Here is a 15,015-nt window from a genome sequence, read left to right on the forward strand (position 1 = left end):
TTGGGCCCATGTTATTTCATACATTTTTTCCCTACTTTTTTTTTTGTAGTTTTCAAGGAAGACTGTAGACAATTGTTAATCATATCTTCCATAATTATTAGATAGAGTTCTTTTTATTTTTTGTTATTAAATTTAGTTAAATATCCTCACCTCTTATCTCTCATTCCTTTTCTTCTTCAAAACTTTCTATTTTATAATACATAATTGAGAAATGTTTGAAAAAGAAAAGGAATAAGAAGTAAGGATGAAGATATTTAATGTTATTTCATACATTTTTTCCCTAAGTTTACACTTTTTTTAGTTTTCAAAAAAAATATTGTAGGCAATTGTTAAACATATCCTTCATGATAATTAGATAAATCCCTTTTTATTTTTTGTTATAAAATTTAGATAAATATTCCCACCTCTTATCCCTTGTTCCTTTTCTCCTTCAAAACTTTCTATTTTATAATACATAATTGAGAAAGATTTGAAAAAGAAAAGGAATGAGAAATATGGGTGACAATATTTAAAAAATTTAATAAAAAAAATAATGTTCTACATAATTTGTGTGTGTGTGTGTGTGCGCGCGTGAGAGATTGAATCAAAGCATACATAGAAAAGGATGAGTAGTATAATCATTGTTATGGACCAAAAAAGGAAGGAGAAGGAAAGACATATTGAATCATTCAACCATGACATGAAAAATAAAGGAAAAAGACACTAAGCCTTTGATTTAGCTAAATTCGTCTTCATATTAAAATCCGACTTTGAATCTGATCACGATAAGGAAGACGAGCTATATTCATCAAATCAAGACTAGAAAGAGATTTAATTACAAAATAATTAAGAAAATGAAATCATCAACTTATGAAACCTAGCAAGGTTAATGACATTAACTTCTTGAGTGTTTTGTAATTGGGTTTGTTCCTATTCTTGGTTTGACAACATAGTTCACTAGCCTTCTCATGATTTTATTCAGAGTCAAATTCTAATTCGAAGACCAATTCAACTAAATCAAAGGTTTGATATCTTTTTCCATTGTTTTTTTATGACGTGGTTGGCTTATTCAATATGGTTTTCCTTCTCCTTCCTTTTTGGTCAAAAGCAATGATTTTGTTATTCATCCTCCTCTTTTTATGCTCTTATTCATTTTCATATGCAATTATTTTATTTATCCAAACCATATATACAAACTAAGACATGACTTAACACTATATATGGCATTATCATGCAATGTATATCTATCATTAGAATTAAAAGACATGTGTTCATTAGCTTTATGTACTTATGTAATTTAAATATCAATATTTATTATTTCATCCTCATATAAAAAGTATTTGTCACTAAATATGCTTTTAGATTACACACAGGTAATAATTTATATATATATATGTGTGTGTGTGTGTGTGTGTGTGTGTGTGTGTGTGTGTGTGTGTGTGTGTGTGTGTGTGTATGAATCAAAGCATACAGAGAAAATGATGAGTTGTATAATCATTGTTATTGACCAAAAAAGAAAGGAGAAGGAAAGACATATTGAATTATTCAACCATGACAAGAAAAATAAAGGAAAAAAACACCAAACCTTTGATATAGGTAAATTGGTCTGCATATTTAAATTCAACTTTGAATCTGATCACGATAAGGAAGACGAGCTATATTCATAAAATCAAGACCAGAGAGAGACATAATTACAAAAAATTAAGAAAATGAAATCATCAACTTATGAAACCTAGCCAAGTTAATGACATTAACTTCTTGATTGTTTTGTAATTGGGTTTGTTCATACTCTTCGTTTGACAACGTAGCTCATCAGTCTTGTCATGATTTTATTCAGAGTGGAATTCTAATTCGAAGACCAATTAAGCAAAATCAAAAGTTTGATATCTTTTCCTTTGTTTTTTTATGTCATGGTTGGCTTATTCAATATGGTTTTCCTTCTCCTTCCTTTTTGCTCAAAAGCAATGATTTTGCTATTCATCCTCCTGTTTTTATGCTCTTATTCATTTTCATATACAATTATTTTATTTATCCAAACCATATACATAAACTAAGACATGACTTAAGACTATATATGGCATTGTCATGCAATGTATATCTAGCATTAGAATTAAAAGACATGTTTCTTTAGCTTTATGTACTTATGTAATTTAAATATCAATATTTATTATTTTATCCTCATATATAAAATATTTTCAAAAATATGCTTTTAGAATACACACACGTAATTACCCCACTACATCTCCCTTATTATGTCGGTTATTAAAGGCTTTCGACATTGCATGTACGAACTAGCCAATGCAAGATGTTAAATTTTTTTAATTAATTGTTAGAGTGGATGTAAACTTTTTTTTGTTACATCATTTCTAAATAGAATTGATGTAATACATGCCCGTTTCCAAAACAAAATTCTCTCACACCATAAATCCAAACCAAAGCACAAAACAAGGAACAATAGTTCAAAAAAAGTCCCCAATTAAATCAACACAAAGGACTTGTTGAAACCAGAACACAACAAAAATCAATCAATCAGTCAAAAACAATATATTACCTAAATAAAAAATACAAGGCATGAAAGAAAGGAGAAATTCATAGTACACAATTGAGTATCAAATAGTGTTACCTCCACGAAGAATTGCACGATGAAGTTGTCAAATCTATGAGTGATGGAAAGGAACCCTAGTGAGTGCATGGAAGATTGAGTGAGGGAGAAGTAGGTCCAGATCACTCTACCACTAAGGTATCAACCATCTCTCAAAATAATTGTTCCATCTTGTGTTGCAACAGCCACTCAATCAATAGAAAAACAAACAATGCTCCAAAAAATCCCAATCAAATCACCACAAAAAAGTATTTGTCGAAGCCTAAACACCCAAAAAAATATAAATAAAACAATCACTCAAAAGCAATAGATTACCTAAATGAAAAATAAAATACATGGATTAAAATGTGGAAAATTTAAAGTATATAATTAAGTTATCAAAACAATGTTACCTCAATGGAGAATTGCTTGATGAAGTGTTGAAGTCAAGATGTGAGATTTAGATCCAGATTGTCACTAAGGCAACAACTGTCACCTAGAATCACTGCTCTATCTGGTGTAGTAGCCAATGATGTTGGAATCATAGTCCAAATTGTATGACGTTTGATTCAATGATTTTTGAAGAAACATATATATTGCATCGTTGTTGGGATTGTTGGAGTGTGAGATTAGAGTAAATTTGCACTCTTTCATGTGGGATCTGTGATCCTATCCACCCTAATTCCTCATGTCATTGTTGGATATAGTGTTGCAACTTGTGTTGTTGTCAAACAACCTTTGTTCTCAAAGCCGCTGGCCTCCTAGTACTCTTCTATCTGCGCTCTTTGTCTACCATAAGGAATTAGGGTTGCACTTGTTCTTGGACTTTCACGGCTGATGACACTTAGCATTTATAAGAGAAATTGGTGGGTCTTAGGGTTTCAAGGGAATTGGGCCAATTTTTTTTTCTTTTTTAAATTTGATTTGTTAGGCCTTAATTAGAGTCCAATTTAGTTTTTTTAAATGCAAAATATTACATATAATATAATAAATAAAGAAGAAGAGTAATAATGAATATAATAGTATTATAAATGTAATTAACTAACAAAAAAATAAAACATAACAAAGAATATATTAATATGATATAAAAAATAAAGAAAAATAGAAATAAAAGTTATATATTATATATAAGTATTTTAGGTAGGAAAATGTTGGATCTTATGATCCAAATCACATCCCCACCACCACTCTTGATCCTAGGTAAGATCTTGATTTCAACAACCATGGTAGCAACAAATACCAAATTGAAGGATAAAATGTAAAGAGGTTTAATTGAGTAACACTATAGACACTAGATCTAAAAAGAACTCTCCATGTAAAATCAAGGTTGTAGTCCAGATGCATCAAGATCCAACTTTTCTTCGCACAAGAGCAAGGTTGTAGCAAAGATGAGTTGACAAAGACACATCGGGGTTAAGTGAGATCCAACCAATGGCTCTAGGTATTGTCATTATGTGGCAGAAAAAAGGTCAAGGCAAGAGGGAGAAAAGAGCATCATCTTCAAAAAAAGAGATCCAATCATCTCAAAATTGCTTTATCAATTTTGAATCCTCAAAGAATAAACATTATTATATAGAGCAAACAACTCTTACAATCTCATGGACAAAGTGGGTTTAGAACCTACTGCTATAATATTAGGGGAAAAATGATTTTAGAATGTAAAAAACAATGAGTAATATCATATGCTAAGTTGGACATTGGTTACAACCATGGGTGATAGATATGATCAACTCATACAATAAAATTATAAGATAAATTGTTTTTGTTCGAGGAGGGTTCATATAACATACTAATTGTGAAGTCATTCAACTTAATCTTATAACTTTGTCAATAGACATTCTCTAATATTTTTGAAGAATCCAATATATTGTTCAATAAAGTATTTTACTTATTGACGTTAAATAGATAATTTTTTTTTAAAAAATTGCTATAAAAGCATAGAAATATAAAGTAAATAATAGGATCCTAGGATAATTTTGGATAAAAGAGAAAATTGAAATTTTCATTTAAGGATATTCTGTTATTAGAGTTTTTATTTTCAAGAAAAATTATATCTTTTCCATTATTTCTTATTTTCTATTAGAATTAAATTATTTTTATTTATAAATAAAATTTAACATTTCTTTCCTTTTCCTCTTGATGTCTTCACCAAAAGATACCTCACATACTTATTTTTAGATTATTAACAAATATTTTATTTATTCACATTAACTAGTCAATAAGTTATTTAAAAGTTTGCTATGAATGAATAGGAACAAAAGGAAAATTATAAGATCCTAGTAATAATTTTGGATAAGAAAGGAAGGAAGGTATAATTTTTATTTACAGAAAACATTCTGTTACTTGAGATTTTTTATAAAAATTATCATATCACTTTTCGATTTTTCTTGTTTGTTTGTAGAAAAAAAAATTATTTTGCATTTATAAAAAAATTAACCGCTCTTTTCTTTTCCTCCTAATTTTTTCATGAATAGATACAGTAACATTTTGTTTTTAGATTGTTATAAAATTATTCATTTATTGATATTAACCGTTAAACTTTTCTTATGAAGTTTACTACATGTAAAAGCATAGGAATGAAATAAAGTAATTTGTACAATCCTAGTGATAAATTTAGATAAAAAGGAAAGGTGAAATTTTAATTCAAAGTAAATATTCTATTAATTAACATATATTTTTACAATATTAGATAACTTTTCTCTTATTCCTTATTCTCTCTTAGCAAATAATTTTTTTGGTTGTTAACTAAAATTTTGAACTGTCTTTCATTTTCCTCCTAGATTCTTCATGAAAAGATAGGCCGATTTTTTTTTATATTGTTATAAAATTATTTATTCATTGACATTAATTAGTTAAAAAATTTAAAAGGTTTCTATGAAAGCATAGGAATAAAAAGTAAATAATAAAATCCCAGTGATAATTATAGATAAAATATAAAGGAAGATAAAATAAATATTTTATTATGATTTCTTTCTAAATAAACATATTATATAGCTTTCCCTTTATTTCTTATTTTCTTTAATAAAATATTTTTTTATTTGTAAATAGAAATTTAACATCTATTTTCTCTTCTTCCTAATTTATTCATGATACCTTAAAATTTTTGTTGTTAGATTGTTATAAAATGTTTTTTTTTCACATTTATTAGTTAAAAAATAATTTGAAAGTTTTTTTTATTGAAGCATAAGAATAAAAAGTAAATAATCAGATCCTAATACGATAATTTAAGATAAAAAAATAAAGGAATGTAAAATTTTCATTTAAAGTAAATATTCTATTATTTCAGTTTTCAGAATTTCAACGCACAAAATGAAGAAAAAATAAATTATTGCTTTGGAAATAATAGTACTTTTTGAGTTCTCAAAACATGCACTTAATCCGACTAGCACAATTTAGAGTAACTTTGAGATATAAATTATGGTAATAGAATTGTTTTTTGAAAACCAATGTGCAGCATCATATCCGGTGCTTAGTGAAGCAGTACTACTGATTTCTCAAGGCAAAGCCAAACTCATGAGAATGCTTGCTAATAACAAAGTGGAAGGAAATTAAATGCTTCACATGCTAATAAGTCACAGTATCAGATATATAAGGCTGTAATGAGGCAATGAAAAGAGAATAAGAAGAAATACAGTTTTCCTTTCCTTACCTTTTCTCTCTTAGGAGGCCCCTAGTCCTCCAACTCTAGGAATCTGTTTCTGAATCGTAACAATTAATATAGCTTTCATGAATAGCCCAAGTACAGAACCGCCAAAGCAAAGTTGCTTACACATAGCTACTGTTTCTATTATTCCAGAAAACCAGTTAGTCATAGTGTGAGAAGTGTTGGTAATAGTCAATGTGTTTTTCTTTTGGGAATGATGCAGATAGACTAGCTAGCATTTATAGGCTCAGGGAAGCCACGTTAATTACGGAAAATTTACTTTAGAGGGTTTCTTTTAGAAACTATTTACACAATGGGGTCTCATTTATAACAAATTATAGGGGGGGTTCGTTTTTTACGTGGATACCGCCATTGACACTGGCGGGAAGCTTGAACCACCAGTGCCAATGGCGGGATAGTGGATACCGCCAGTCGCAACAGCGGGACAGGTAAGGGGCAAAACGTGTACCGCCATTTCTCCTGGCGGGACATGCCTACGTGGGCAGTCCCGCCTTTGGAGCTGGCGGGATAGGGGCATATGTCTCTCTCTCCTCTCCTGTTACGTTACGTTATTATTTGTTACGTTATTATTTGCAAATTGGAAGCTTTATTAGTTCTAGTCTTTCTTTTCCCAAAATGTGGAAGCAGGAAAAGGCAAACGAAAAAGGTGAGGCTCATTATTTTTTCATGGTTTAGCTTTTTATTTAAAAGACTGAAAACATTTTTGTGGGAATCAAACTAAAAAATTAAATTATTCTGTTCAAACATAGAAGATGGAAAATAGAAAAAACTCTTTCATGCACAAATTAAATAATTTTTTTCTCAATTTTTTTATCTTTTTGTTTTAAATTGTTTTATAATTTTAAACACATTTTTTATTCTTCTTTCTATACAACTATACAAGAAGAGAACAATACTAATTTTCTTATCTTTTATTTCTTTCTTATCATACAATTTGAAAAAAAAATCATTTATATATTTTCTATTCCTTTTCCTTCCTTATTTTTCTTTTCTTACACTTTTTTTTTTCCATAAATCAAACATACAGTTTTCTATATAATAATAATAATTTTAAACCACTCTACGTGGACAGATGGGACTGAAGCTTAGAGAGTGATGCTGAATGATGGGACTCAAGCCTGATGATGCAGCTAGGGTTCACATGCACTTGAAAATTTTTTTTATGCAGGGCTAGGGAGGAGAATAGCGCACTGTTTGCATAGGGAAATTAGAAATCACATGCATGCATCATATTAAAGAGCTAGGCATCTAGGAGGTGACCATACAGAGTTACTTTAATAATGGTGTATAAATTTGCTACGTAGTTTTTTTGCTAAAAAATTTCTTTAAATAGAGCAAACTTCAATCATTCTTTGCACTTACATAAATTTGAGACTGAAGAGAGTATTCTGAAAGAGGAAGAAAGAGTTTTGAAGTTTGATTCTATAGTAAGGATGTTTTATATTTATTTAATTAAAGTTTTCTTTCATTTTGTTTATTTATGATGTACAAATTTTTTATTTTGAAGTAACAAATATTATGGTTAGAATGAAATTTGAAGCTCAAATTTAAGTGTATTAATTTTGTAAATTACATTTTAAATTTAAAAAATATTAGTAGTAATTATTTGTAAGCCTTTTTGTTAATGGTTTTTGCGTCTAAAGTATTATTTGACATATAATTTAATTTAAGACAAAAAATAATTACATGCTATTTCTTAAGTATTTTGTGGTGTGTTCTGAGTACGAAGTTTTATTTTACTTGTAATAAAATTTAGTATAAGTTAACAAAAAGAAATTGTAATTTTAATTATAAAAACAACAAAAATATTACCAATTTTAAAAGTCCCGTCATTTAAATTTACTAACATGGGAATAACAATTTTTCGTTACTATATTTATTAGTAATTTATTGATTTTTAATAATCTTAAAAGAAGTTTACTTGGAATTTTAGATTATTTTATACTAGATCAGTTCTAATACTTGTCAAGTTTTCGAAAAATAATAGATGAATATTTTATCTCTCCAAGCAATCACTAGTGCAGAAAATTAAAAAATATAGTTGAATTAATTCTTTAACAGTCACTAATTTTGTATCTCTTTGTTTTTATCACATATATCATATTAGTTATTATACTTGAATTGTATATATTTCTTTTATCTCCTTGTCTCACTAAGTTTCTAATTAGTTGTTCACCGAGTATTTTTTGCCTTACATATACGTGCATGTAATTTAATTAATTAACCATTGAGACTATTAAGTGGAGATGGAGGAAAAAAAATTACGCCCTTATTTGTCTGTCTCCTCCACTGCTATATATAGACAATATACTTTCCTACTAATTTTCTCATATGTATATATATGATATATCCTTCGTTACCGAATATATGTCATTTGAGTTAAGTAAAGTAAGTTGTTCTCGTTAATTAGTACTGAAAAACGACTTCGAAGATACAAATATTGGGGCGCCTAGGCGTGTTGGCCATGTGCCGTCTGAAATTTTTTTAAGTGTAATCCTTTCATTTATAACCCTTCCATTTTGTGTCTGTTTGGAATTTTTTTGAAGTTGAGGAATTTTCCATAAATTATTTAATTAGAGTACTTTTTTTTAGAATAAAGTATGAATGTGTAGTTTAAGTTTAATAGAGGAAGCAAATAAATATTTTATATTTAATTGAAGTAATGATTTTATTTGTTAGACTAATATCTGAAGCTAAAGTTTAAGTGAATTAATTTTTTTAATTAGAATTTTTATTATAAAATTAGTATGAGTAATTATTTATTTTAAAACTACTATTGTTATGATTAATTATTTTTAATTTTGATGATGTAGGTATATCATGAATTCAATTATTACAGTGTTGTATTTCAACGGAAGAGTATATGAAGATAATGATGATGTAATATTTGAAGGCAGTAAAAAGGCCATTCAGATTAAACGCGGAATTAGTTTCAATGCTTTGAAAAAAAAATTGGAGATAAGGTAAAGTTAGAAAATAATGAAATTATTTCTACTATAAGTTGTAGATTTTTAGTTTCAGGAAAATATGTTGCGTTGCAAATTTGTGATGACGAAGATGTTGAAACTATGATCGAAAGTTTTCAACAACAACAACAAATGTCAGTTCTGGAATTGTACGTAGAAAAGGATGTTGCAGGTGGTTCGATGTTTCATGCTGCAAATTCTGTTACGTCATGTGGATGTAATGAATCTCATCATGAGTCGGAACTACCAAGAAATATAAGCAATTTACATGATGATGAAGATGATGATGATGATGATTACCTTGCATCTAACTCATACGTTGAAGAGTCTTTCGATGAAGATGATAGTGATGATGGAATATCTGATACAGACGATGAAGTCACTGACATCGTTGAACCAGTTTCAATTGTTCACCCAAGCGAAGGTAAATGTTTGTGAAATACAAAATTAGGGTTTATACATCTATCTTTTTATGAGAATTGTATTTAATGGTAGCTAAATAGGAGTAGTTTGTTGACATGATTTATTTTTTTTTTAATTATTAGGTGTACCACAAATTCAAAATCCATTTTGGAATGATGCTATGCATTATAATAATATCAATTGGAGTCATCCGGACGAGGAAGAGATTTGTGGTCTGGACATGCCAACGACTTTTAATGTTGGACAAGAATTATATGTTGGCATGGATTTTGACAGTAAAGATGCGGTAAAAAATGCACTGAAACAATATGTGATGAAGGTGCATCAAACTTTTAAGGTTGTTGAAACGAAATCACACAAATATATCGTTTGTTGCCCCAACAACACCGAAGAGTCTCCTTGCCCTTTTTATATGAGGGCAATTTTATCCAAAAAAACTGATGCATGGAAAGTGACACAATGGGGTGGACCGCACACATGTCTAAATATGACTATGACACAAGACCATGAGAAGCTTGATTCAAATTTAATTGCGACTTGCGTAGTAGGTACGTTTTTTATGTTCATATTATCCTACTTTTGTGTTATTTGTTATTTTAATTTGTAATTTGATTTTGTTATTTGAATTACAGGCATGATCAGAGAAGATCCATCAATAAAAATTTCTTTGATTCAAGAAAGGATAAATAGTGAATTTTCCTATAAGGTTTCATACAGAAAAGCATGGATGGCCAAACAAAAGGCGATTGCAATTGAATATGGCGATTGGGAAGAGTCGTATGCGAAACTCTCGTCATGGCTAACACACATGCAAAATCATTCTCCTGGCTCTTACTTTCAAATACTACATGACGATTTTATTGTTGGTAATAGGATAAGTCGCGAACATCGTCTGTTTCATCGAGTATTTTGGACATTTGGTCAATGCAAAGAGGCTTTTAAGTACTGTAAGCCAATCATACAAGTTGACGACACACATTTATACGGCAAATACCGTGGGACCCTGTTAATGGCCACATCGCAAGATGGAAATGGTGGTGTTCTTCCTCTAGCATTCGCTGTGGTCGAAGGCGAGACGCTAACAGCATGGTCATGGTTTTTGGCCCACTTGCGTGAACATGTCACAAATAAGAATGAAATTTGTCTAATATCTGATCGTCACGCGAGTATAAAGTCTGTTGTCGCTAACGAACATCTTGGTTGGCAACCTCCCCACGGTTATCATGTGTACTGCGTGCGACACATAGCCAGCAATTTCAATTGCAAATTCAACAACGCGAAACAAAAAGAGATGTTCAAGAAATTGGGTAAGGTTTATTTTATACATTAATTTAATTTGAGTTTGATGTCTACGTATAACTTTTGATGATAACAAATTTGATGCAGCGTACACTCCTTGCAAGCATGTGTTTGATCAAAACTTAGAAAAATTTCGTCAACTGAGTCCAGCCATAGCAAGATGGATTGATCGCATTTCAAAGGAAAAATGGAGCATGGCTTACGATACATCTAGATGAAGATATGGTCACATGACAACCAACCTATCAGAATGTGTGAATAAGGTGTTGAAAGATTGTCACAGCATTCCAATAACAGCGTTGGTCAAGTCAACATATAGTAGGTGCCGAAAGTACTTTGTTGATCGTGGTCGCCAAGCCCAAAGACAATTAAGAGAAGGCCAAGTTTATTGTTCTAAGCTTGTTACAAAACTTAGGAAAAATCAAGAACAAGCTTGTTCGCACATCGTTCGCGTGTATGATATCCACTCGACAAGGTTTGAAGTAGAGGAGACCTTCAATCCTATAACGCAACGTGGCGGACAAAAATGGGTAGTTAACTTGAATGACCATTATTGTCAATGCGGAAGGTATTCTGCGCTTCACTATCCATGTTCACACATTATTGCAGCTTGTGGTTACGTGATCATGAACTACTACCAATATATAGATATTGTTTACACCAATGAACACATCTTAAAAGCATACTCCGCACAGTGGTGGCCTCTTGGGAATGAAGCGGCAATTCCTCCTTCTGATGTGGCATGGACACTAATCCCTGACCCAACTACAATTCGTGCGAAAGGTCGGCCAAAATCAACAAGGATAAGGAATGAGATGGATTGGGTCGAACCATCTGACCACCGACAAAAATGTAGTAGATGTGGAGCTGAAGGGCACAATAGGCGCCGATGTCCAATGCAATCTGACCGTGGGAGTAATTCATTTAATTGATTTATGTATGTTGCATGACTGAATTGTATTGCTTTAGGTTTTGTTCAATGTATTTACTTGTTGGTCTTCAATGAAATCGTCAGTTACTTTTTGTTGAATGTGTGTTTCTGATGAAATAAAATTACATTTAGAAGTTGAAATAAATGGAGTGGATCAATCGAGGTTGAGTGACATTGGTGTTGATCGTTAGTTAGAAATGTTAGTGTCTAAGTATTTTGTCTACCTTAGTTTTTTAAACTATCTACAATGACAAACTATGGACTTAGTCATTATGGTTTAGTGTCTAAGTATTTTGGTGTAGTGTTTACGGTCTAAGGGTGTAGTTCTTATTTTTTTAGGGAAATAAAATTACATTTAGAAGTTGAAATAATTTTTTTTTTCTGAATGTGTACTTCTAATGAAATAAAATTACATTTAGAAGTTGAAATAAAATTACTTTTTTTAAGGGTAAGGGTTTAGTTCTTATTTTTTAGGGTTAGACTTAGGTTTTTTATTTTAGTGTTAGGGTTTAGTTATGAAAATTTTAGAGCTAGGACTAATTTTTAGGGGTTAGGGTTAGGTTTTTTATTTTAGGGTTAGGGGTTAGTTCTGAACATTTTAGGGTTATGACTAATGTTTAGGGGGTTAGGGTTAGGTTTTTTATTTTAGGGTTAGGGTTTAGTTCTGAACATGTTAGGGTTATGACTAATGTTTAGGGGGTTAGGGTTAGGTTTTGGACTAATTTTTATGGGTGAGGTTTAGGTTATTTTTATTTTTGGGTTAGGGTTTAGTGCTGAACATTTTTTGGTTAGGGCTAATTTTTAGGGGCTAGGGTTAGGTTTTTATTTTAGGGTTAGGGGTTAGGGTTAGGTTTTTATTTTAGTTCGGAACAGTTTAGGGCTAAGTGCTTATATTTGATAGGTTAGGGTTAGTGTTTCATATTTAAGGGTTATGGGATACTTTTTATGTTTTATGGGTTAGGGTTTAGTTCACATTGAAGTTCATCATTACTTAGAAACATTAGTTTTTTCCTTTTGGCTACCTTTGTTATTTGGTTTAGGGTTCATTGATTATTATAGTTTGATACTCGACATAAATTCTATCCATAAGTAAGCCTTAATAAACTGAATATCATACATTACGCCATGAATGTCAAATTACAAATATACAACAAAGCCTTAATCAACGGAGACATGCAAATCATTCATTTTGGTGTCCGTGATGCCGTGAGGATGTGCCACATGGTCGATCCCATCTTCGTGCTTGGCGATCAGGATTTCTTCTGCCCCGATGCCTCCCCGCTTCTTCTTCGTCGGTCTCCGCAAAAAATGCGTGACGCAAATCAACACCGAATAAGTCACCCATATTAGGTATTTGTCCCGGTACATTCCATTGTGTTCCTAACGGGGCATTAGGTGTTGGAATTGGCCCATGATATTGCTGTGAAGGGGTCATTGTGGGCCATGAAAAATGAGCTTGTGTTTCCGCAAAACCACCGAACGATTGTTGGGTTGCAGAAGTATCAGTGTCATGACCCTGAAAAGGATACTGATACATCTGTGTCGGATACTCAGCAAATGTTTGTGGCGTGTAATATATTCCATGGCCACGCTCCGCCATTTGTTGAGAATATTCTTCCGCTTCAACAGTGTCCCTTCTTCTGTCTATCCCCTGAGTTTCAATACTTGACTGAAGCATGTGAAACTGTTGTGTGGGAAATTGACGCTCTGATGCGGGACCATGTGACACTGGCTCAGTGACTCTCTCTTGCTCTTCGGATAAAATTGTAATTTTTTCCACATAAGGCACGAGATCATCAAATGTGCATGTTTTCCTCCCTTGAGGAGACACCATGTATTGTAATGCCTCCGCAACTTCACCCTGCATTTGTAACGGTAACAAAATTAATGGCCATCATTAAATAAAACATGCGTCGTCGAAAATACATTAGCATGGTTCTTACGTCATGACGTTTCATAATATCGAACTTGCGACGAAAAACTTTCACATCATCATTGCCGATATGTTGGTTTCCACGTCGCAGCCACCTACAAAGAATAAAATTTAATATACCCTAAAACAATTAATTCTATTAAAATGAAAGACGCTGTTAAAAATGACTGACCTGTGCCCTAGTGGTGTATTTTCTATGTGGGAAGGAGTCCTCTTTGGAGCCAAGGTGGGACATCGTTCCCATGCCCACAATTGTAGTAAGATGCACATACCTCCGATTGATTTAGTTTTATAATCGGTGGCACTGCACATCTCTTTGTATAGAAAACTAAGTACGGCAGCTCCCCATGCATATCTGCCACATTCTTCAAAGTCACGTAAAAATTGAAGGTACCTTACCGAAACTCTGTTACTGGTTTTGTCAACGAACAAGACACCTCCAATAAATCTCAGTATCCATGCACGGGCAAACCTTCGTACTTGTTCTTCGTCGTCGTCATTATTAATTTGATCTAAATGGTGAGCCAGCCAACTTAATTTAACTACACTACCTTTAATTTCACCTTGTGGTCTGACTCCCAATAATTCCTCACATAAATCAACCCAATCAAGATTTGTTGGACCGATTAATGGTAAACCATCCACACTTATACCTAACAACACAGAGACGTCTTGTAGAGTGATAGTACACTCTCCGCATCTCATGTGAAACGTATGTGTTTCCGGCCTCCATCTTTCTATCAGAGCACTAATTAGTGAGACATTTATTTTTAAGAAACCCATCTTGATAATCCACCCGAAACCAGATTGTTGAAGAAAAGGAAAAATTTGTTCTGGAATTTGTTCTTCCCCTTGATACGTGGGGACAGCTCGTCTGATATGTAATTTCCTTTCTTCTTCCCCATTCCAAACATGTTCTGAAACATGCTTAGGTTGCATCCATAATACATCAGTATCGATGGGGCCAGATTTAATGTTAATATGTGATGAAGATGATGATGAAGATGTCATTGCTACTGCAAAATAAAATATAATACATGTGAAGAAAAGTTTAATTTATTAGTAAACTTTAAATATATAACAATAAATTTGTAAAAAATCAAACTGGTCAATTTTTAATATATTCTATACATAAATTAAAATACATGTGAAGAAAACTTTAATTTATTAGTAATTTTTTTTCTACAATTAACAAATAAATAATTGAATAAAATATGGACTAACAAATTATTTATAATA

The 15,015-nt window shown here is 31.5% G+C and overlaps 1 protein-coding gene across 1 annotated transcript; it reads right to left on the bottom strand.

Annotated features, from left to right (window-relative positions):
- Nucleotides 1-12,683: 12,683 nt before the first annotated feature.
- On the bottom strand, nucleotides 12,684-14,281 carry LOC121174698 (uncharacterized). The gene is made up of 2 exons (XM_041014589.1): nucleotides 13,949-14,281; nucleotides 12,684-13,871 (listed from the first exon to the last, which is right to left on the bottom strand). Exon 2 carries the CDS (start codon nucleotides 13,708-13,710, stop codon nucleotides 13,024-13,026), a length of 687 nt encoding a protein of 228 aa, XP_040870523.1. The 5' UTR covers nucleotides 13,711-13,871; nucleotides 13,949-14,281; the 3' UTR covers nucleotides 12,684-13,023.
- Between the last annotated feature and the right edge of the window lie 734 nt (nucleotides 14,282-15,015).

This window comes from Glycine max, chromosome 4 (assembly GCF_000004515.6).
Source record: "Glycine max cultivar Williams 82 chromosome 4, Glycine_max_v4.0, whole genome shotgun sequence".
Classification (NCBI taxonomy): domain Eukaryota; kingdom Viridiplantae; phylum Streptophyta; class Magnoliopsida; order Fabales; family Fabaceae; genus Glycine; species Glycine max.